The 22,842-nt window shown below is 45.8% G+C and overlaps 1 protein-coding gene across 1 annotated transcript in view; it reads left to right on the top strand.

The window, feature by feature from the left end:
• The first annotated feature begins 433 nt into the window (after positions 1-433).
• Positions 434-22,842, top strand: part of LOC144115613 (uncharacterized) — a 56,809-nt gene continuing 34,400 nt past the window's right edge. Inside the window, exons 1-3 of the mRNA XM_077650035.1 lie at positions 434-590; positions 7,770-7,914; positions 21,653-21,795. Coding sequence (XP_077506161.1) covers positions 545-590; positions 7,770-7,914; positions 21,653-21,795 — 334 coding nt within the window. The 5' untranslated portion in view covers positions 434-544. The remainder of the gene's footprint in view (positions 591-7,769; positions 7,915-21,652; positions 21,796-22,842) is intronic.

Genomic DNA, 22,842 nt, shown 5'->3' with positions numbered 1-22,842 from the left:
GTGGTATCTTTGCAAGTGTTACCCTGCTCGAGGATAAATATGCAAAGGCTACACAGAGTTTCATTTTTCTATGGTCATCGAAGTAGGAAAGGTGCAGTTGAATGAATTTTTTCAGGCGGGTGAACGATGGAGGTCTGAAGGTTGTGCCCCTCTCTTGCACGACAGCTAGTTAGCCGCTTTCTGTTTTAGCAGAGCTGCTAAGCAGTAATTGCAGAGCGTCCTTTATATGCCCATCAATATCATAGCTATGCTAACACAGCAACGCACCAGTAAGGTAAACGAATACTTTATGGTCATCTAACCACATGCATTTGCAGTAAAAGATTGGCGGTACGCCGAGCAGGTGGTGCGGCCACAATCGACCGTCTCTTATCGCCGCCCTCCCTGCGCAGCTCTAGGAGGGCGTTATCGGAGATCACTAGCACCGCCCGCCTCCGGGGCGCTGAAGCACGCGGGTAGCTCAACCGTACGAGTCAGAACAGCGCTCCTCATTCACCGAGCAGGCAGCGCGCGACAAGGCTGATATTCCACCGGCTCATCCACGATGATTTCTGCGGTCGTCTTCGTTTCACTACTCCTGTCGCAAGCAGGTGGGTATGTCATTTCCAAAACGGGCCTGCTCCACTCTCAGTGGAGCCAGGTCTTTTTTATTCCGCAGTATCACGCGTGTACAAAAGGCCTCATTTCTGCCTCTGGCTGTATAATAAGGTAGGTTAGCGGGTGGTCATGTATGCGCTCGTTGCCTCCAGTTACAAAAACCACCAGTTGCAAGGTATGCCTTTTATAACACCATTTCAAAGCTGACGCGGAAAAGTGAGCATCTGTTTAATTTAAGGAAGGTCTAAATCTTGGGGCTTCTTGAGGGGAGCAGTTTGCATTGAATCAATCAGGCCTGCTAGTAGATGGTTTTACTGTCGAGCCAGAGAAATGCGCGGTGATTTTCTAGTAAAAAAAAGAAAGCAACTTTCACGAAGACCGGGCAAGGGTGTGGCTGATTGATATATGAACACAACGTTTACGAGAGTCATCAACTCATTTATGAGTGCTTGTTGTCGAGTGGGCCGACGGCTGCGGGTGTAGCCGGTGATGTGCAGTTTCCAGCTGGTTGCCGCTTGTCTGCGACATCGGCATGCAGCGTCCGATTCTGAACATAACCGCCAGAGCAGATGCATTCTGGAAGGCTCATGCTTATCAGAGCCCGCTAAAAACGCACTTTGTTCGAGAGGAGCTGGGAAAGATAGGGAGGTTATTGGTCTCGTATCCTACGCTGCTTGTTATTCACCGTTCACGGTGCGCTGTCTCGCAAAAAAACTTTTGCAAGACACAACACCCGAGCGATGAGCCACCCAGACAAGCCCGTTCACCTCCTCTCTTCGCAGTTGTTCCCACCAGAAACGACATTCCTCTTTTATCTGTGCGAGACACAAAGCCGACGACCGAATTTTATGTCGCAGCACGTACTGCCTGTGGCCTGCTGGCAGCGGATCGCGATAGCGGAGTGCACAAATTATTTCAGCACCTGAGTGGCGCGGCATGGCGAGAAGCGAATTGTAAACAGCCCGCCATGCAAAAACGCTGAGCCAGCTAGATCAAGACAGAGTTGCGACAGTGAACTAAAGAAATGAAAGAGAGATGCAACGCACAGGCCACACGAAAGCGCGAACGGTGCTCAGAGCATACAGCTAAAAGGGCAGGTTTCATTCGTGCAAGCAAACGAACGAAGCGGCGAAAGAGCGCGAAAGCGGCGTGTATGCGGCCAGAGGAAACTGAGCCGCACTTCTTCTATGTCACCAATTCATCCGTCGTTGGGGATCATCGAGCAAAGCGGAAACGTTTGAATCTCTTGCGAAGCTGGCGCACCGTTACATCTCCGGTAAAGGAACGCGATGATGAGGAGACTAGACTGGTCGGAAGGTTTCAATGGCCCCCAATATCTTTGGACAGATAATAGACACGCATCTATTCTACTCTTCTCGGGGGTGAAGTCCGTCACTTTTCGCTCGCGAAATCAGCAAATATCTGGCGACAAATGTAGGCCGTAATCTCCAGAAAACCGCCCTAAAACGGTTTTCGCTATACTTACCAACTCAATACAAAAGTGTATTTCAAAAAGGTTATTCCTAGTTTCATTTAGCGGCATTTGCGGAATTTACGTACAAACTATTAATTCTTCCTCCCATGTCCGTGTGCCTCATAAAACTTCCATGGATCAAATTTATTGTGAAACGTCTGCTACAAAAGGAACAGTTCTCATTCCCAATAAGCGACAAACAGATGCCTAAACTAGACAGTTAAATGAAACGTGGGCCAGATGTGTGCGTCTGTCTGCAACAACTTCTTAGAAGGTATGGAGCCAGCGAACGCCTTGCGGACGTTCAGCGATGCAAGTTTAGGCCACAAAGATAAAGCAGGCTAACATATTTTACGTTAGCCAATATCAACTAAGAATATTTATATCCTTCGAAGCCCAAACCTTTTTCAGAGATGGCAGTATACTGTTCTCAAAAATGCGTTTTGTGTGGCCCTGTGGTTTCTAGTGAGACTAGACTATGCGGTTCGTGCAGTAGGCGCTATCATGGTGTGGAGGAAAGGGGCGTGGTGCAGCTGTCCCTTCGACTGCCTTGCCTCGAAGAAGAGATAAAAGCGTGGGGAATTTTTTAGTTGTCATACTGTTTACAAGTGCGTGGAATGGTCACGCTGAAGGCTGCAGGGCGGACGTTCCCCCTTCATTGTTTTTCCTCATCTGTTTAACTCAGCTGTGGCCATCCCTCGCAAACACATCCGAGGTTATTTGCGAGATACCCCCTCTGTGCAGCGACTGCTCCCAGTAATAATAATCTTAATAGCTCCAAAACTACAGTGATAGAGAACCTGCACAAAGAGCTGCCATGAACAGCTTGAAGGGGCTGCAACCCTTAGATACCAAGCACCAGCCAAGGCAATCAAAGTCAAAATATCACACGCATGGCGGCTTCATGTTTCAATTAAATGGATGAAAAACTGCCTAGTTTATACCAAAACAAACAATACCAAACAAAATTTTAGCTGTTGTTCTGTACATACAAAGCAAATTTTATGTTTATCAAAGCATGATCACACATATTCAAGACCGGTCATGTATCAAATGACAACACGTACACAGAAATTATGGACAAGCGCATTTTTCAACAGGAATTGGTTTATGAAATCAATTTGACATATATCGTAAGATTCCACTATAACAAGCAATATATCCGCACACCTCTCGTCGGCAGGCTTGCTTTTCTTTATGATTTTCTATGGCAATCTTAACTACTCGATCCAAAAGAAAAATTTTGCTGCGCATCGGAAGATTGGACAATTACCTTCACTATTCCCGTAACAGTACCTTTCAAAATTCCGCAGCTGCCTCACAATTAAAATTCATGTCCAAGGATCCTGGGCTTGAGATAACAAGCACGATGAAAAACAACAGAAGATAGGAAAAGCAAAATACGCTTATTGCGTTTCAGTATCCCTAAAAATTTTTTGGTAGCACACTGTTTGTACATGCAACGCAGTTCTCGATGAGTGCAGGTACACAAGCGGAAATTGGCAAACTTGTACGCGTTTAGAAGAGGAATGTGTATTGCAGGCGCTCTTTCCCGTTGTTTATGCGCACCGATGGCACCGACCAATTTTCGGGCTGTCTTAAAGGGTAACTCTTTCTTTTCTTGCGATTTTGCCAGATTGCGAATATGTTGTATAGTTATATATTTATATTGTAAAATGAACGCTCAGTCCGTATTGATGTAAACCAATGATTTTTATTTCACCAATTTCAAGAAACAAAATACCACTGCTAGGTGGTCCGTAGTTCGCATTCAAGCCGTAGCGAAGAAATAGCAATTTTTTGTAGAAAGGTACATGTTGCAGAGCTCCATACAAGATGACAGTACTTAATGTGAAAATAAAATAGTGTGTTTTAAGGAAGTAGTTTGAGCGGCTTAACAGGAATGTGTTTTATGCAGTCAATCAGGCCAGTTGCTCTGGCTAATTGTTTTACAACGTAGTTTATGTGATCATCTCAAGACGCATTTGAATAAAATACTGCACCAAGCCCTTTCATATGATCAATGATTTCTATTTGTCTTTGAGTTGAATATTATGCTATTGTGTAGAGGACCGATTTGTTTTTTGGCAGAAATATTATTGCTTTTTGTCGTTTTTTCATAGTCGGCTCTTTGAAGACCTTGCCATGGGTCGCCTCTACACTCCAGGGACGGGTGAATGCGCCCCTATACGCGGGCGCCCGGCAGTAGAGACTAGGAGCTTGGTCCAGGATGAAGTGAACCGGGTCTCCACGTCTCCGCAGTAGGCACTTGGTGCAGAACGGGCAGTTACCATGCCGAGGCATCTATATTGCCGCGAAGCTTGCTTTTTGTCTGATCTTCTTATCGCGGCAGGCACGCCGCATTATCAATTTTCTGGGACGCGAGACGCGACCAGAGTTATCTCGATTTTTCCTAGCCTCGCGCAAGTGTGCCTACTATGTTCTGGAACTTTCCTTGCCGCCTTTAAAATCGAGCGCGGCTAAGAGCGGCGGGCATTCTGTTAGTCGACAACCGCCGAGCACGTTCGCTGCTATCGCCGCCGCTGAGTTTTCAGAGCTGTTCTTAGTGGGCATAAGCCAGCCTATTAAAGTACTCTCTTACGAGCTGCTCTGTGCCTTCCTCAAGACCGGACCCCAGTCGGTGCTACGTGACCCCGGCGGAGTTCCCGTCACCACCTCGTGACAATATTATCATAGTATAGAGAGCAGCTTAAGTACCTGAAGAAAAGTTACAAACAACGTACTTTTAGTACGTGTACATTTGCAGTTTCAAGTGGCTGCTTCGTCCTCACCAGTCTATAGGCTTGGTATATCCTTTGACAGTGGCGTTCTTCGGGTCTCGAAATGGTGACATTTTTCAGCGACAGCTATTTACGCCCAGTTTCCCGAGATCACGAAGTCGTCGACCTTGTCCTCGGCTAAATTTATGACTGTGAAAGGCACGGTAACTGCTTCGCTCTCGCTGGACACTTCGACCGCGACGTGATGGAAGGGACGGTGCAGTGAGTGAAAGAAGGAAGAGAGAAGACGCATAGGTTTGGAGAGCTTCGGATTAATTTTGACCACCTGGGGTTTGTTTACGCGTCTACTCACAATGCACAGCACGTGGGCGTTTTTGCACTTCACCTCCAGTGGAAGCAAGAGGAGAGCGGGGGGGGGGGGGGGGGGGCGAGCAAATGGCGAGGAGCGTCGAAACGAGCGTGAGGGGTGTTGACAGGGGGCAAAGTAGCTGCGGCTTGTGAGGGGCGTCCCTGCATCGCATCTAGTGAGGACTTCCCTTCCAGGAAAAAAAAAAAAGAAACGTTCTTATGCTGTCAGCGCTAGCTGGTTATGCGCAACGCTTAACCGATTGCATAATTATAGCGCCGCTTCATAGGCGCGCAGCACAGTGTCGCGTCGAGCCGCGCGTTTGTGAGCGATGTCGGTTTCTTGTCGCGTACGCTTTAGCAGTGATGGTGTCGAACGCTCCCCTTGTGATTGATTCGCGGCGCGTTTCCGAGCTGGTGTGTCTCGTCTACGCGCTGCCTCCTGAGCACAGCCTCCCGTGTGGGTGTTCGTAGTCAGCCAATCGTATATAGTGACCTGACACGTTGCAAGCGCACTTGAACGCTCTTGTGCTTGATCCGCAACACGTTTACAGGATCTGACCTCGTTTACGTGCAGCGTCCAAGTACGGGCTTCCAGCTGCAAGCGCATTGACTACAACTAATTATACTTACTCTGACACCTCTGAATATTTTTTTAATTTCAAGTACCACAGATATCTCAATGGCCTCGTGCTTCTTACCCTGAACAACAATTGCTGTCACTGAAATTCGAGTAACCGGAGTAGTAAACGTACCGTGAATTTTTGCCATCCCGGACGGAACTCCACAGTACCGACTACCTATGCATTAACAGAACTTAATGGCAACTACGCAAACCACGGAAACCAGGGCAAGGTTCAATACTGGGATCAGTGATTGGTATCAATGTGGTTTTTAGTTGCCAGCAACAGCAGCCTTCTGGGGCACACTGCATAGTATTTCGGCCACTCGTTGCTGTGCATTTGGCTCCGAGGAGAGGGCGCTTCTGAGGACAGCCGCCAAGCGCCTACCGTTCGACTATGGGCTCACTAAGCGCAGTGAAACGGTGGCACCCGTATTCTGAGTGTCCTTAGTTGCCAAATGCTATTATAAGCAAAGGAAAAACAATCGAGGATAAAGAACAGTCGGAATGCACTATGAGAGAAGATGATCCGGCTTGTTACCTGCGGACATCATTATGCCCGTGACAAGGTTTCCTCGCTCTTACCACGTTGCTGTCAGCTCGTGCTTCACTCTGTTTTTCCTTCAATGCGAACGATAACAGAATTGAGTTTGAGCGCGCTGTATATACATAAAAATTGCCCAAAAATTTCCCGGAAGCTTCTCACAGCATCGGTGTTTGAAATTAGATGAGACGTTGTTTGATTCGCAAGTAGAACAGAAATGTATGTTAATGTTGTAATGGTGCCAAGAAAATATTGATGTTTTCTTGTTGCATTAAGAGCTCTTGCGCTGCCTCATATAAATGTCTTTTTGTGTGCTGATTTTTTTTTACCACTGCGATAGCAGTATCAGCGACACTTGGCAAAAATGCCGGCGTCATCAGTGTGAAGCCTCGGCGAAGCCACCCTCGAGCCTCCTCCCCACGCCAACTCCGTCCACCTGTACCCTCCAGAAGCGCTACCCACCTCCGGCCAACTTCACCCTCCAGAAAAATTTTGTTGTGTAGACCCCAGCTTAAAGTAAAAACGTCAAAGCATGCTTTCCTTCCTCGATGCGTAAAAGTAATCATAGAGGGCTAATCCAACTGCCTCGCATCTGGTTTCATGATCGCCCTGTCAATATTCTTTATAGTGTTACTACAGTGACATTCGACGCGACCGTAAAAAATTTGCACGAAATTTCGCCACATCATGGACAGCCTTTAGAGTTCACTGTGGTGCAGTACCAAGCATTATTAGATTTAGGTTTCTTAGGGATGTGAGGGGTAGGTACGAGTGACTCAGGCTGTGAGAGACGCCGTAGTGGAGGGCTCCGGAAATTTCGACCACCTGGGCTTCTTTAACGTGCACTGGCATCACACAGTACACGAGCCTCTATAATTTTGCCTCCATCGAAATTCGACCGCCACGGCTGGGATCACACCCGCATTTTTCAGGTCAGCAGCCGAGCGGCATAACGACTGTGCCACCGAGGCGGCGGCGGCGCACCAAGCAAGAGCATGCGATGTGTTGCCGCTGTGTTAACCATGTAGACTACCTTTAACTGGCACACGTAGTAACGCGATCGATCCGTTGCCGTATTTCGCACTTTGTATCAATCCTCGTAATGTTCAACGCGCCTCATGTGCATGCGCATAGTATGACGAGTCTTAATATTTATCACGTCATCGCTCTTTTTTTTTGCAAGCAGTCAAGCGTGTGTGAGTAAAATGGAACAATTGTTGTCTTGAGGGCTAACGAGTACTGCATTTGTTTTAATTTCGTCAAACTGTATTTCGTTTTGAGAGAACATCTGTACCGTTATCGGGCTGTGCTGTCTAAGAATTGTGAAAAAAAAAATGTGTTTTAAAGTTGTGCAGGAAAAAATTTAGTTCCGAGAAGAATATTAACTACACTGTGCAATGTAGGAACTGCCAATTTTGACCTGAAACCTATCTGATCCGTTCGCAGGACGCTCTGTGCAACAAGAGCAGGACTGCAGCAAGATCGAGGAATGCTACGGCAGACTGAGAAAACACTTCCAAAGAGAGCTAGATGGGCTGCCGGGATCGGACCCTACCAAGCAGAACTTTGTGGAATACAGGCGCTTCTGCGGGTATGTCTCTGTCCTATCTATGCGCGATTTCTGCACACACGAGGACGAAGCGCTGTGTTACTGTTGCGTGCTTTCTTGATTGACTGAATTACACACTAGTATATGCATTCTGTGTGGGCTATTTTCTGTTATAACGTCTTGAAATTTTATGTTATATTTAAATTTTATGTTATAACGTCTTGAAAAACGTAATGAACCAGCGCACACTGCGACAATAGGCAATGACGCGGAAGATCTCAAAAGCGTTTGACGTGCCTACCCGTGCGTGATTCTGTCGCTACCGCTAGTGGCACTGCAGTCGTCTGCAGCCCAGACTGGTTTCCTGAAGGTGTTCCTGGGTCACCCCCGTATAGCGGGTGCAGGGATAATGACGAGGCAAAGAGTAACAACAGTTGTCTATGGCTGCGGTTGCTGATGAACGTACTTGACGAGCTCTGCACCGTCGCTTCGGTGCTGCTTCTCAGACACACAGATCATTATGTTCGCAAGCATGTTCTTTCAGCTAAGAACCTCGTGCGGAACCATGCATTACTATCCGACAAAAAAAGGTACTGCTTTCCAAGTGGCATCAAAGGCGTGATTCACAAATCCGCTCTTCGTAAGCTGTTCTTAATTGGCCTGCGGACTGGTCATAATCAACTATGAGCGCCTATTGGCGACTCCAAGCTTTTTCAACTGTTTCGTACATGTGGACGCCATGTGTAATTATTGCCTTAATTACTAACAACCAAGCAGCCAGAACCCTAACCGATCACGAACCGGAGTTAAGTACGAAAAATATTTTGAAATCCGGTCCACGAAGCAAGTGGTCCTCAATATTTAGGAACCAACAGCAATTCTCCCGATCTCTTAGACATTCGTCGTTAGCTCGTGTGGTGTTTAGAGACGCTTTGGAGGCAAGCAAATAGACAGTTTTAACAGAGTGTATTTGCGCTTCCGCTCCGCTCAGCCGGCAAGCGGGAGCGCTACTGCGCATGCGCCAAGCGCTCAGACGGGAGCGCGCGAGCGGACCGGCACTTCCGCTCCGCTCGTACGCAGTGCTAGGCCCGTCGTACGATTGTTTCGGAGGGGCTTCCGCCAGGCCCGCTTTGCGAGCGGGCCGCCCGTTTTCGGCCGCCAGGCGGACGTGGGGCGGAAATGTGTTGTACAATCACTTTGGCGCCTCCGAGCGAGGCGGATGGTCCCAGCATTCCGATTGGCGCGCCCGGCAGTGCCTGTCGTCTAATCGGGTGCGGCGGAACAGGCATGCATGCTTGTAGCAAAACACGCAAATATCTTGCAGTAGAGATTGCCCGTATTAATTGCGGCGTACTCGAGACATCCGTTGCGTCAACGTTTTTTTTTTGTTGCGGGAATTTCGCCGAAGGTGGTCGGCTGTGATATGGCATGGATCTCGGTGCGGCTGACTCCAACGGCCGCGAACCAATTCTTGAAAAAACTTTGCAACATCGCAGGAGAGCCTGATCATCTGAAGCGATGCTGTTGGAAACGACATGTGGACCATTTATATCCAAGAGATCGAAAAACGCGTCACATCGCGATAGCGAACTCGTCCTCGTTCAATCGCTTTGTTTTCACAACGTTCGACGATTTGCCAAAATAACAGAAGGCTGCCTGCCCCCTCTGAAAGTTAGGCGACCCTCACGATTGGAGAAAAACGACGCGATTCTTATTGTGAATTCTCGATCAGGTCAGGCCCCAGTACAGGCTGCTATCAACCGTCCGTAATTATAACCGGGATAATCACATTTTTCAAATAGTTAAGATTACATACTTAAAATTTTTGTCATTTATTCAAAATTGCACACTGCAGTGTTTTTGCACTGCTGACAGAGAAAAAATAATTGCACTTGCCGCCTTTCCTAAGCATTGGCACAGTTGTCACTTTAATATGTAAACAACCTCCCCCCCAAACTACCTACAGCCAGCTGACTGTTAATGCAAAAGACATCTTATCTATTCAATATATACGTTGTGTGTGTGTGTGTGTGTGTGTGTGTGTGTGTGTGTGTGTGTGTGTGTGTGTGTGTGTGTGTGTGTGTGTGTGTGTGTGTGTGTGTGTGTGTGTGTGTGTGTGTGTGTGTGTGTGTGTGTGTGTGTGTGTGTGTGTGTGTGTGTGTGTGTGTGTGTGTGTGTGTGTGTGTGTGTGTGTGTGTGTGTGTGTGTGTGTGTGTGTGTGTGTGTGTGTGTGTGTGTGTGTGTGTGTGTGTGTGTGTGTGTGTGTGTGTGTGTGTGTGTGTGTGTGTGTGTGTGTGTGTGTGTGTGTGTGTGTGTGTGTGTGTGTGTGTGTGTGTGTGTGTGTGTGTGTGTGTGTGTGTGTGTGTGTGTGTGTGTGTGTGTGTGTGTGTGTTGTGAATGCATTAAAAATTCACATTTTAGCACACTACTGTCAAACCAAATGCAAATGCACATGAGAAATTATGACTTTTCCAGCTGTTTGGAACAGGTAAAATCAGTTGTAATTAAATCAGTTCTGCATTTTACAGAACAGTGACAATGCACTATACTTCGAATAGTGACTTATTTTTGTTGTTTTTCAGTCCATTATTAAAGTCAAGATAGAAATAGCACTGTGTGGCTGCAAAGGAGCTTAGACATGCACCACTTGGCTATAGTGCAAGGCTTTGTACTCCACAGTGACAGCGGGCCATCAGGTAGTCCTTTAGCATTCCTACATGAGCTCATATTGCCTTTGCATAAGTCAGACTACAGCGTTAAAAACAAGTATAGGAAGTTCTGCTGAAGGCCTTGCCATTGTTGCAATGTACAAAATAAGCTGGCATATACTCTGTGCAACTCCAAAGCATTCTTAAATGTCGCTGTGAATGCAAAACAAAGTGGGTGCCTTTGTATTGCATAAAAGTCTACACATGTATTTATATTACTATAAACATGGTGAGATGTGGGAGCCAGTAAAGTGGATTACAGGTAGAGGAAATGCAGGAACCAATTTGGAGGGTTTACATTGCAATGGCTCCTGGCTTAGGCTGGGAAAGAATACTTTGTACAGTCAGGAAAACAGGATACAATGACCCTACAATCTGATTATCTTGCGCAAACACCAACATATCAATCAGAATTTGTAAAATTGGATTTCCAGTACGAGATCTATGATGTTGCACAATGAAATGAAATAAAAATTGAGCCATTTAAGTATGTGGCAGGCATATATGCGCATGTTCTCTGATACAAAATTAAAGCAATGTTTAAGAGTTAATTTCGCTCATTAGTAAAATGTAGACTGATTGAATGTAAAGGTGACCAGTTCCCAATCTCGCTAGAAAAAGTGAGCATTGCTTACTGTTAACTGATTTTTATACCGCTCAACATGTGTTGAATTTTAGAGTGTGCTATTAGTTGCTGACTATCAACATCTTCAGCAAAATATACCTATTTCACTGCCAGCCTCGTTTTCAAAGAAAGAAATTAATTGAGGCATGGATGGGCATCAGAAATTTGGAAAAGACCAATTTGAAGTTAGGCCGAAGAATGCAAAAAAAACAGAAAAGCAGTGATGGCTTTTGTCTTTACTGGTGTCTCTTTGCTGCAACTTGAAGTTCACGGCTTTTGTGTTCAAGATGAACCAACGGTCCTGTTAACGCTATCCTGAATATATAAAAGTCACATGCATAAACATGCATTCGTAGCATTGTCACTGAGCCATGTTATGATGAGCCAAGTTAAGAAGGCGGTGTGATGCTTAGCTGAAGAGATGATAAGAGAGAAAAACTAAGAAAAATCTGACCCAGATAGGCACAATAACGCATGCTTAGCTTTTCAGTGCACAGGTTCAGTTGACTGGTCCTAGCTTGTGCACAGAGTGCAAGTTAGCGTAAATGCAACTGTATACCGGCCGACAAAACTATTGTGTAAATCTGCCCTAATATTACTTGAAATAGATTGTGAGGAAAATTCTTACGCATAAGAGAGCATTGTATTCGGTTGCCGAGCTGTACAAGCGACTAGGCACTTCATTAGAACAATTTATTTTAACATTTATTATACTTACACAGTACTAAATGACAATACTTGAGTGGTCAGCTTTGACATGATGTGCCAGGTAGTGTAATTTACTAATAAGGAGTAATCAACCATTAGCATCCAAACACAGCCATGCGGCTACAATGGAAAGCTTTGTAGCTCTTCTTTGTGGCCTTATGGCTGCACTTGGGTGGACGTTAACGAGTATTTACTCCCTTATTACAAATATTCTCTGCCTTTGGGGAATCACTTTAATCAGTGGATGAACATCATCATTTACTAGGTGGATTTCTGCATTGACCAGCTCAAAGGACAAGAGGTTAGTAAGACTTGTGAGGTGGAAGGCCATTCCAGCCTTTAGTGGCAAAAACAAAAATCAATCTTGAAATGCAGTGGCATGAGCTAACTGAGGCACAACAGTACTTGTGCGGCTAGTGCAGAAGGAACCATGAGTCAGAACAATTGAGTACGAACAGTAAACCATGAGATGGTTATGTGACGGTAAAGAGTTAAAAAAAACTGCAGTTTCTGCACGACATGAAGAAATTTAAAGATTCACCTTTGGTGCTATGAAACTGGAGCTTCAACAAAAGTCTGAGATAATAAAACAAGGGCTCAGGTCTGAACTCATTCTAGGACTTTAGTTAAGTTCGGTTTGTACCATGTGCCATTAGAACGCCCAAGGTGATGCCGCACAGGGGATCTGAATGCAAATAACTTGGAAGACGGCGATGCTAAGTACATGTTATGGTGTAAATAGCCTAGGTTGTAGGTTGGCGTATAAGTATTATGAGGTGAGACCATGCTACATTGCGAGCCATGTGAATGGCTGAGTGTTTCAACCAGTATACAGTGAATATACCTTTCTCGCTAAGGCCTTATAAGTAGGCAAAATGCAGTTTTGCTCACAATAAAAATATATTAGTGCATTCATAGTACCATTAGCAAAAAGGCCATTGTATAGCATGCAAAATGTTGTATTGGAGAACCAAAACATGGGTATTTATTGCAAGATGGCAGACCCCATAATATAGCCATCAGTGAAGGCATGTAACAAAACACTGAAGGGAAAGTCATAAAGTAAGGAAGTAAAAAGCTGAGGCCCAAGGGACGTCCAAGATTCCAGGAAAAGGCAGGGTGCTTAATAATTGGCAAGGAAAATCTGCCTACGGCTGGCTTGGATCCAGTTTAAAGATATTGGATTCAAGTTAAAGCACGACGAAAAAAGCCATACATAAATAAGCGAATTACATGCTTTTTCAAAGCCAAGGAAAAAATCATCGAGGGGGATATTGCAGTCAAGGTGCATATCGTGAACAACAATAGCAAGTTGGCTATTACAGAAATGTTTTCTAAAAGCTTGCAAATTTGGATGAAACAACTTAATGGGCCAAAACAACCTAGCAGGGCAAGAGTACAAAATGTGTTTGGTGATTTGCAGCACATGGCAATGGCATAAATAGGGCCATAGGTGCTGGGTAATGATGGGTAAAAAGCATAGAGGTGCCAAGCTATGATGAGGAGGGAAGCTATCTGCACAGTATGCACTAGATATGCGTACACTGTGTTTCCTGTCCTGTGTATGCTTGCTGCAAATTTCACAAAAGTTGATACGACTGTACTGTCGGGTGAACCGGCAGTAAGTTGGCATGCTGAAACTGCGCTAAGAGACGTGGACAACAGAGCAAGAATTGTTACAATGGGCAGTGGTGTTGTTTTTCGTCGTCTTTGTTCCTAACATACCTTTACCAGCTCCACAAGGCTCATTTTTCAGTCTGCTGTTTTAAGTGGTGTCAGGTAAAGCCAATCGCTATTCTTCAACCAACAAACGGCTGTCCCATACAACACGTACTTCTAATCATCTTCATAATTTGCAACATAAATGTACTTCTTTAGTCTCGTATTCAAAATAACACAGATTAATTGCTTATGTCATCATCATAACTAAAAAAATAATGATTCTTTCACATATACAGCCATTCCTCATCAGTGCAGTCCTCGTTAATATGGACTCAAACTGTTAACAGTGTTTCTGGGGAAAAAACTTTTTTCAGTGCACTTACTCTTTTCAGGTGGACACAGGGGCGCAACAAAAACACACGGACAAAGAAGTAGACAGGGACGAGCGCTTACTATCAACAGGCTTTATTTGACGTAGACCGTTAATATACTTTCGCCTACCCAAGCGCCACTGTGCGCCAACACGCCCAAATACAACCAACACGCCCAAATACAAGTCCTTCTGACTTACTCTTTGCTAACATAAAAACTTGCTGATCAGAGTGGACAGAGTGAAAATGCGTACGGCCCATTGTCACATGTGTTCTTGTCCCATTAATGTGCAGAGGGGAAAGACTTAAAACTTTGGATTTGAGCAGATAAATTAAACGCTGCATGAATCATATACCTTTCTTGCACATTGGAATTGCCATCACAATGCTTGCCCCAGTGTCTGCAAAGAATGTTATGCTAACCTGTGGACTGCCAGGCACACTGACTTCTAACCAGATGACACACTTTCTGGCTGCCAAAGCACTTCTCTTTCTAGTGTAAAAATCACTGTCGGGGCTCGGCGACTCACATCCTGGCTTGAATTGCTCATTGCACAAAATGAAATAACCTGCTTAAAATTAAAACAACAGAACCGCTTGCTTATATTATAACCTCACATATGCCTACCCGCAGCCCGCAATGCTAGGTTAGCACTTTTTATACAGAGTACACCGCAGTAGAAAAGGGAAATGCAACAGTCATGATTCAGGCATGCGCAGCGGGCAAGAGAAGAACTAGGCGCTGCTGCAAAGCGGGGAATCTGCTATTGCAAGCATCAACAGCCATTTCATTCAATCCGAGGAGTAAAGGAATGAGTCTAAATTAAATGCGGTCTTTGCCTTGACAGGTCAACGGTTCCATTGATACTACAGGACTCTCAGCAACAGGGCAATGTCGGTATTGCAGAACCATCCACCATGCAACAATGATTAGCACATTTCAAAGAACGGAAATAAGCCTTGTTATTGCAGCTTTGAATGTGTGCAGGAATGGTATTCTCGTGTCCACACTGATTTGAAAGGATAAGTGAGCCAGGAAACCTAACCGATCACTGAGGAAGGCACAAATATGCATCTATATGTCAGCAAATAAATTGTTGTTAGCGTAAAATGTAAGGAGGATTAAGGAAATCTGGGAAGCGTTCTACACTGCCGACGCACAGCTGATTGTGGTCACCATCGCCGTCACTCAGCAGACAAGTAATCATTTCGGTAGCAAGCAGTCACAGGAAATAAAGGTAGCAGGGTGCATGTGCATCTATGACATCTCGTTCGCAAGGCTTTAAAAATGTGTTGTTAAACTGGTGCGGCTGTCCCAGGGAGTGCTGCTGAACAACCGCTTAACACCAATAAACAGAGTTCACGAGCTGCTCTGCAACAATAGCGTTGTGCACACATCCACTTTCGTACCGCTGATCTCCCGATCGGAAGGGACGGTGAGCCCAATCAACAACAAACAGTGTCACGGTTCATGATGCGCTTCAAGATCACCGCATTTTTTTTATTACAATGGAAGCCAAGATCCCACTTCAACTTCATATTGCCAAGCATTTCTCGAAGTAAAAAAAGAAAAAAAAGCAATGGGAAAGGTTTTCTTAATATATATGTTTTTTTTTCATCAAGACTCGTTATGCCCAACTTGTTCTGTGGAAAGTTTTGACCCCATAAGCTGCAGCCACAGTTTTTTTTGCGTAACATAGAGTGCAATGCTCATTGAAAAGCAGACTCATGAGTTAACACATATTAGAGATTCTACGCTGTGAACTAGCCGTGATTTAAATGTGGCAATGGTTCCTGTTCGTAATCGCGTGATACCATGTTGTCACAACCTAAACCGAAATGGCTAGAGGAAGTGTTCAGTCACCCATTCATCGCGCAAATATTTATTGCAGACAAATGTCCGCACAGCCGGCAGGAAATAAAAGAAATGACGCCCCCGAAGATATATCTGCACTGCACACCCATGTTTTCACACAAGTCACACAGTGCCGCCGGCCACTCGCAATCCGAGCACCCATAATCACAAGTGCTGAATGGAGCACCAAGAATCAAAAGGACGGCTGCGTTGCTTTTCTCGCCGCAGAAAACAGTCCGACGGCCGTGCAGCCAAGATCGTGTCACGTCGCACACACGGCAGTAATCGAGCACACTGCCCGCACGAATCGCGATCAAAATGGTAATGGATACGTATCAGAAATAACGTCGTGTGGTCACGATCACTGCAACTATCGCAACGAATGCCACTAGCTGCGCAACGCCACATCATTTCAACATTCGGAAAGCACGGCGTCCGTCGTGAGCTTTCGTAGGTGCCATTTCGCTGCCTTGACGTAAAAGCACCCGCTCCGATCACAATCACGTTCACTACGCGGAAACTTGTCACTGTGCTACGCAGCTCAAGCACGCACAAGAAATTCACCGTGAGCAGCTGTTACTCGCCGCTGTCCGTGATGATCCTCACAGGAATTAGGAACGCTTGCAACAACCACAAACAGCTCATATAAACAATTCCTGACACCGCCAGCGCGTAGGTCTTGCGTCAGTTTGAAGATGCGCTCTGTCAACTCCATCAGCGCAGATGATTGCAGAATTCAACTAGGGGAACTGTCGCTCGCCACTGCTGCACGCGGCGAAGTTCGCAGTCGCTCTGAACACTCGTAACATCAACAGGTGCCCAGTGTAATATGTTTCGCGACAAAACTGTCACTGCCCAGGCCTCGCTCTCCAGTTCAGTCGACGGACGGCCATCTTGACCACGTCACTGACGTCACGGAAAAAGCAGCCAATAGCTGCAACCCGGTCACCGGCTGGACCCGTTCGCCCGTTCGAAAGTTGAAGTTGACCCTTTCCATCCATTCGCCGGACGAGGCGGATCCGCCAGGTCCGTTTGGCGAGCGGGCCTGGCGGATCTGTAGGAACTTTGGCGGGCTTTTACGTTGCGTAGTGCCGAAGGTATTTGTATAGGAATTTTGGCGGGCTTTTAGGTTGCGTAGTGCCGAAGGTTTTTGTATATAAATTTTGGCGGGCTTTTACGTTGCGTAGTGCTGAAGATTTCTGTGTAGGAATTTTGGCGGACTTTTACGTTAAGAAGTCAGCCGGACGATGGGTCGGCCAGCTAGGAAAGTCAAGGTGGAAGGGGACGGGGAGTTAGTGCAGTGCCAGGAGTGCGACCGTTGGTGCTATTTAGACGAGGCCAAGTTCAGAAGCTTAGCCGAGGCATATGGGGCTAGCTTCGCGTGCAAGATATGTGAGCGTTTTGAGGAGGCCGCTCAGACGTGGAAAGGGAATTGGCAGCTACGATTAAGGAACTCAAAGGGGACCTGAAGGTGGAACGAGGGGAACGGATTAAGTTAGAAACTCAGGTCGCCGAGTCGCTTAAGAGAGAGAAGGCTGATTCCGACCTGTTGGAGCGAATTTTGGGCGAGAGAAGCGGGAGAAGTCGGCCCAGCTAGAAGAGCAGGTAGAAGCGCTCAGGTCGCGGCCGGCAGGGCACCCCGGTTCGGAGCAGTGTCAGGTGTGGGACGAGGCTCGTCGATCCTACAGCGATGTTGCGCAGCAGGCTTTGAGAGACATGCAAAAACTCGCGACTGTAGCGTACGGCGGCGGGAGAGACAGGTAGTGCGATCCGGAGGGCAACAGTCGCAGTCAGGAAGCGAACGGTTAGAGCGGAAGAGGGTTCTGGTAGTCGGTGACTCGAACGTAGCGAGGGTTGAGAGAGGCGTTTTGACGACAGTGAAGGCGGACAGGCGGGTGCAGGTGGAGGCCCAGTCAGGGAAGTGCATGGTAGATGCAATGGCCAAAGTCCAGGAGGTGGTGGGGGGCAGCATAGATGGCGAACACCTTGTCGTTATCCATGCTGGTCTCAACGATGTGCTGAAGGGGAGGAGCCAGAATCTCGAGAAGCAGTTAGAAGTAAGGATGCGTAGGCTAAGAGAGGCCCCTGAAAGTGTGCATGTGACCATATGCACAATCCCAGAGATTCACAGGCAGGCTAGCGAAACGAAAAAAAGGATCGTTGAGGCTAACCGTGTGATTAGGTTAATTAGTCGCCGACTAAGATACGGGGTAATGGAAGTTAACAGGGAAGTGTACGAGGTCAGGCCCCACCCTTTTGCACAGGATGGCATTCACTACGGTGGTGCCACTGGCAAGAGGGTGGTAGTAGGATGGGACGCCAGGCAACAGCTTTTTTGGGGGGCCTAGAGCTCTGAGGGAACCAGTGTAGAGAAGGAAGAACCAAGATCAACGGGACGATGGAACCATAGGAGAAGAAATAGACACAAGCGCCAGGGCCAAGTTAATTCAGATATGTGTTTCATTAACATGCAAGGTGGCAGGAATAGAGTGAAATGGGAGGAAATAGAAGAACAGTTAAGGCAGGAGGAAATAACGGTATATGGTTTAGTGGAAACGCATCTTAGAGACATGGAGCAACCACCCTGTAACCCAGACTACGCATGGGAATATTGCAGTAGAACAGAGGGCAGCAGAAAGGGGGAGGAATTGGGGCATTTATTCATAAATGTAAATTTTTAAAGGGTTCAGCTGGGATGCAAGGAATATTTATGGCTAAAAGGAAAAGTGGCAGGGGAGCAAACACTCCTGTGAACAGAAGCTAATGCCAAAGAGGAAAACAGGAAAATGTTAGAATGTATTGCAAGCGACATTGATGAGCTAGGAGGACAGGGCGAGATAATTATATTCGGCGACATGAACGCACATATGGAAGACCTGGATGGGTACACAGATTCGACAGGAAGCATGTTGCAGTACATGTGTGACAGGCATGATTTAGCTGTATGCAACAGTACCGAGAAGTGTGAAGGGCTCTTAACATGGAAGGCGGGGAATCTGCACTCGACGATAGATTATGCACTAATGTCACAGAGGATGTATAATAGATTAGGGGTAATGAGCATAGATGAACATGGTTCTAGAAGTCTAGGTAGTGACCACAAGCGTATCAAATTGAGTTTCAGAAGCGGAACCAATGTAGGACTGAAGCAAGATGAACAATCAGAGGGGAATTTTTACTCAGGAAAGCAATTGGAAGCAGCAGCCAAGAAAATTGAGAAAGTAATTTTTGAGGATAGTGAAACAGAATGGATTTATACCAAATTAACTCGATTACTGGAGCTAGAGCTAGCTAAGGTGCGAGTAAAGCCAAAAAGGAAAAGACTCAAACCCAAAAGTTGCTGGGATGAGGAGGTCAAGAGGGCGATAGAGAAACGTCAGGAAGCGTCCAGAAAACACAGATATTCCAAGAAGAGGGGGGAACCAGAAGTTGAAGTAGACAGAAATTGGGATACCTTCATAAAGTGTAGAAGGGAAGCATCCTATTTTATTAATGAGAAAATCAGAAGAAAGCATGCCCAATGGATGCCAAAAGTACATAGAAAGGATAAAGAAGCAGCTCAAAAATTCTGGAAGCATCTAAATGCAATGAGTAATAAGACTAGGCTAGAACAAAGGTTTATTGTTACAGATCAGGGTATTCGACTAAAAGGGAATGAAGTGATAAAACGCATAGGAACAAGGATGACAGAAAAATTTAAAGAAAGAAATGTTGCACATAATTTATCGGAGGATAGACCGGTTACTGCAATAGCTTCACTTGAGCAAAGAGAGTGGGAAATGGCATAGAAGAAGGTTCCTAGTGGCACATCAACAGGACTAGATGGTATTCCGATTATGTTAATAAAGAAGCTAAGACCAAAATCCAACCAAACATTAATACAGGTGGTGAATAAAATGATAGTGGATGGGAAAGTCCCTGGTGAATGGCGATTAAGTAGAATGAACTTTATATATAATGGAAAGGGGGACAAAGCTAACGTAATTACTGTCCCATAACAGTGACATCTTGGGTTTACAGGGTGGTGATGCAGATTATAAAGGACAGATCGCAGGCTTGGGTGGAGAACGAGGGGGTGCTAGGGGAGCTACAAAATGGGTTCCGGAAACAAAGGAGGTTAGGGGACAATCTGTTTTCATTAACGCAGTGTATATATATTGCTGAAAAGGAACACAGGCCCCTATGGCTAGCATTTCTGGATATTAAGGGAGCTTACGACAACGTTATTCAAGAGTATCTGTGGGACATACTGGGCGCATTGGATGTGGAAGATGGAGTAATTAATCTTTTAAAAGATATATATAAAGGTACCAGAGTGCTTATAAAATGAAAAAAAATGTATCAGAGCCTGTAGAGATACAACGGGGGCTTAGGCAAGGATGTCCTCTGTCTCTTTTGTTGTTCATGTTATACCTGCAAGGGTTGGAGACCAAGCTAGAGAGGAGCGGACTGGGCTTCAACCTTTCTTTTTTCAAGCAAGCAGAATGAATTAAACACTCATTACCGGGACTAATATACGCCGATGATATAGTGCTAATGGCTGACAACAAGGAAGATTTACAGAAGTTGATAGACATGTGGTACAGAGGGAGATAGATTACGTTTCATGTTTAGTAAAGAAAAATCTGCGGTCATGATATTTAGTGATGAGGTCGGCAAGCACAGAATACAGGAGTTCACGCTACAAGTAGTGGATGAATACAAGTATCCTGGGGTGTGGATAAATAACGGTGTTGGGTATCTGACGAGCATGAAAAATATGTAATGAATAAAGCTAGTAGAAATGCAGCTGTCATGAAAAATAGGGCACTGTGGAATTACAATAGGTGTGAAGGGGTAAGAGAGATCTGGAAAGGGGTGATGGTTCCTAGCCTGACTTTCGGTAATGCGGTCCTGTGCATGTAACCAGATGTTCAAGCAAGGTTAGAAATTAAACAACGTGGTGTAGGGAGGCTAGCTTTGGGAGCACATGGCAATACACCAAATCAGGGGGTAGAGGGTGATATGGGATTGGCGTCGTTCAAGAGCAGAGAAGCTAGCAATAAGATAGCATTTGAGGAGCGATTGAGAAAAATGGGGGAAGAGCAGAGGGTTAGGAAGGTTTTCAGATGCCTGTATATAAGGAATGTTGATACGAAATGCAGAAAGCGAACTAGAAAATTGCAAGCAATTATCTGGACAGCAGTAGGGGGCAAATCAGCAATTATCGGGTAAGAAAAAGTTTAAAAAACAGAGAGAGCTCTGTAGGAAAAAGGAATGCTGACGAAATCAGCACTGGGAACATACAAGATTTTTAAGCAGGAAATTGCCAAAGAAAATATCTATGATAATTGTAGGGGAAGCTCTTTGTTGTTTGAGGCCAGGACTGGAGTTTTGCGGACTAAGACGTATAGAGTCAGATACCATGAGATAGACACTTTGTGCATTGCGTGCGGAGAGGAGGAGGAAACGGCTGAACACTTGATACTTTTCTGTAAAGGGCTTCACCCTACAGTGGAAAGCAGCGGGGCTGACTTACCCAAGGCATTGGGGTTTAGGGATAGTGAAGGGAAGTGGATTTGAAGAGGTTAGAAGTAACCAAGCGAAAGTTATACGATTGGTGGCTAAAATCAAGAGAAGAGTAAAATTTCATAAGTCATGGCTAGGTGGCTTGAGTCACCGCCCGATTTAAAGGGTTTAGCTGTATCCATGCATCCATCCATCCATCCATCCTGTCTGCCTCCACTTAGCTAAAAAGCTCTTTTACAGCCAACGCTCCGGTAAGGCTGAGTGGTACCGTGAGCGGAGCGGAGACACAAATACGCTCTGCTAAAACTGTCTAATAATGTGATTAAATCTCTTCTTTTCAAAGGACCTTGTTCCAATCAGACTCGCCTTGCTCGAGGTTTGATGACTTCAAAGAATGTTCCAAGCAGCCCGGTATCGAAGCCCGCGAGAAGGTCTACGAGCAAGTCCGTGGCTTCGTGTGTGCGGACAACGAGACATCCTGGAAGCGTGAGTGTCCACGGTACGGCGTCGACAGTACGCCCGTACCACGCGGCCAAAAATCCTCTTTACTAAACCCCAATCGGCCAAGCATGAATTTCGTTTTTTTTCGGCATTCCGTTCCAAAATGCGTACGACGGCTTCGCGCGCATCCACGACTGGCCAAAGGGTTCCATGTTCTCAGTGGGGGTAGAGCATGGCAGGATGTTCGCGCACCCCTGGGTGTAGATTTGAGATGATAGGCTCTTATGCAGGTATAGGGGGAATTCCATTTGGCCAGAATTGATGTTTGAAGAAAATGAAAATCACACCCACTTACTCAGCCTTGAATGGAGACGACGTTCCAGGACCTTTGCGGGCTCCCCGTTCACAGGAGGCAGTCGACACGTCCTCGTTAGTTCTGTACCATGATGTGATGTAATGTCCGTGAACAGGCCAGCGGCGTGCACCCTTCGGTCCTGATAACGGGCACCGGGCCTCGATTGAATCAGAAACCATTCCCATACAGTCTGTCGTGTCCTTTTTTTGGTGACAATTGCTGCGTTATGCCAGTCAGTTTTTTAATTGTGCGGGTTCATCGGCCCACCTATTGCATTTGCCTGATTTTTGTTCTTTTAAACATTACTGCGATGTTATTTTACTCTTAGAGTAAATTTTACGGAAGTAAATGCGATTGAAGTCGCCAAGAAGAATCTCACACACTGCGATCAGAAAACAGAAGACCGGTAGCCTACTTTTCGTATTCACAAGCTTTAATGCGAAGGCTTGATCGATGGCACTTAGGAAACATGGAGATCACAGCTTGCAAAGGCTCTGGCTTCGCTCACGCCTCTTATTTAAGGGGTGCCAGAATGATAGCTGTATGCGTTCCATTACTCAGTGCTACATTGAAGAACGCTGCTTGCTACCCTTCCATTAAAACGTGTGGCGTAGCAACTCACGTAAACCTGGTGTGCTGTACGAAATTCTTTTCCCATGTGTTCCTTGTCGGAGCAGACGAACATATTTGCTCATGATATAACCGTTTTGGATAAAAATGATGTCCATGAGGAAAAG

This window comes from Amblyomma americanum, chromosome 1 (assembly GCF_052857255.1).
Source record: "Amblyomma americanum isolate KBUSLIRL-KWMA chromosome 1, ASM5285725v1, whole genome shotgun sequence".
Classification (NCBI taxonomy): domain Eukaryota; kingdom Metazoa; phylum Arthropoda; class Arachnida; order Ixodida; family Ixodidae; genus Amblyomma; species Amblyomma americanum.
Note: the sequence above shows the minus strand (reverse complement) of the source record. Positions and strands in the feature narration are given on the sequence as shown.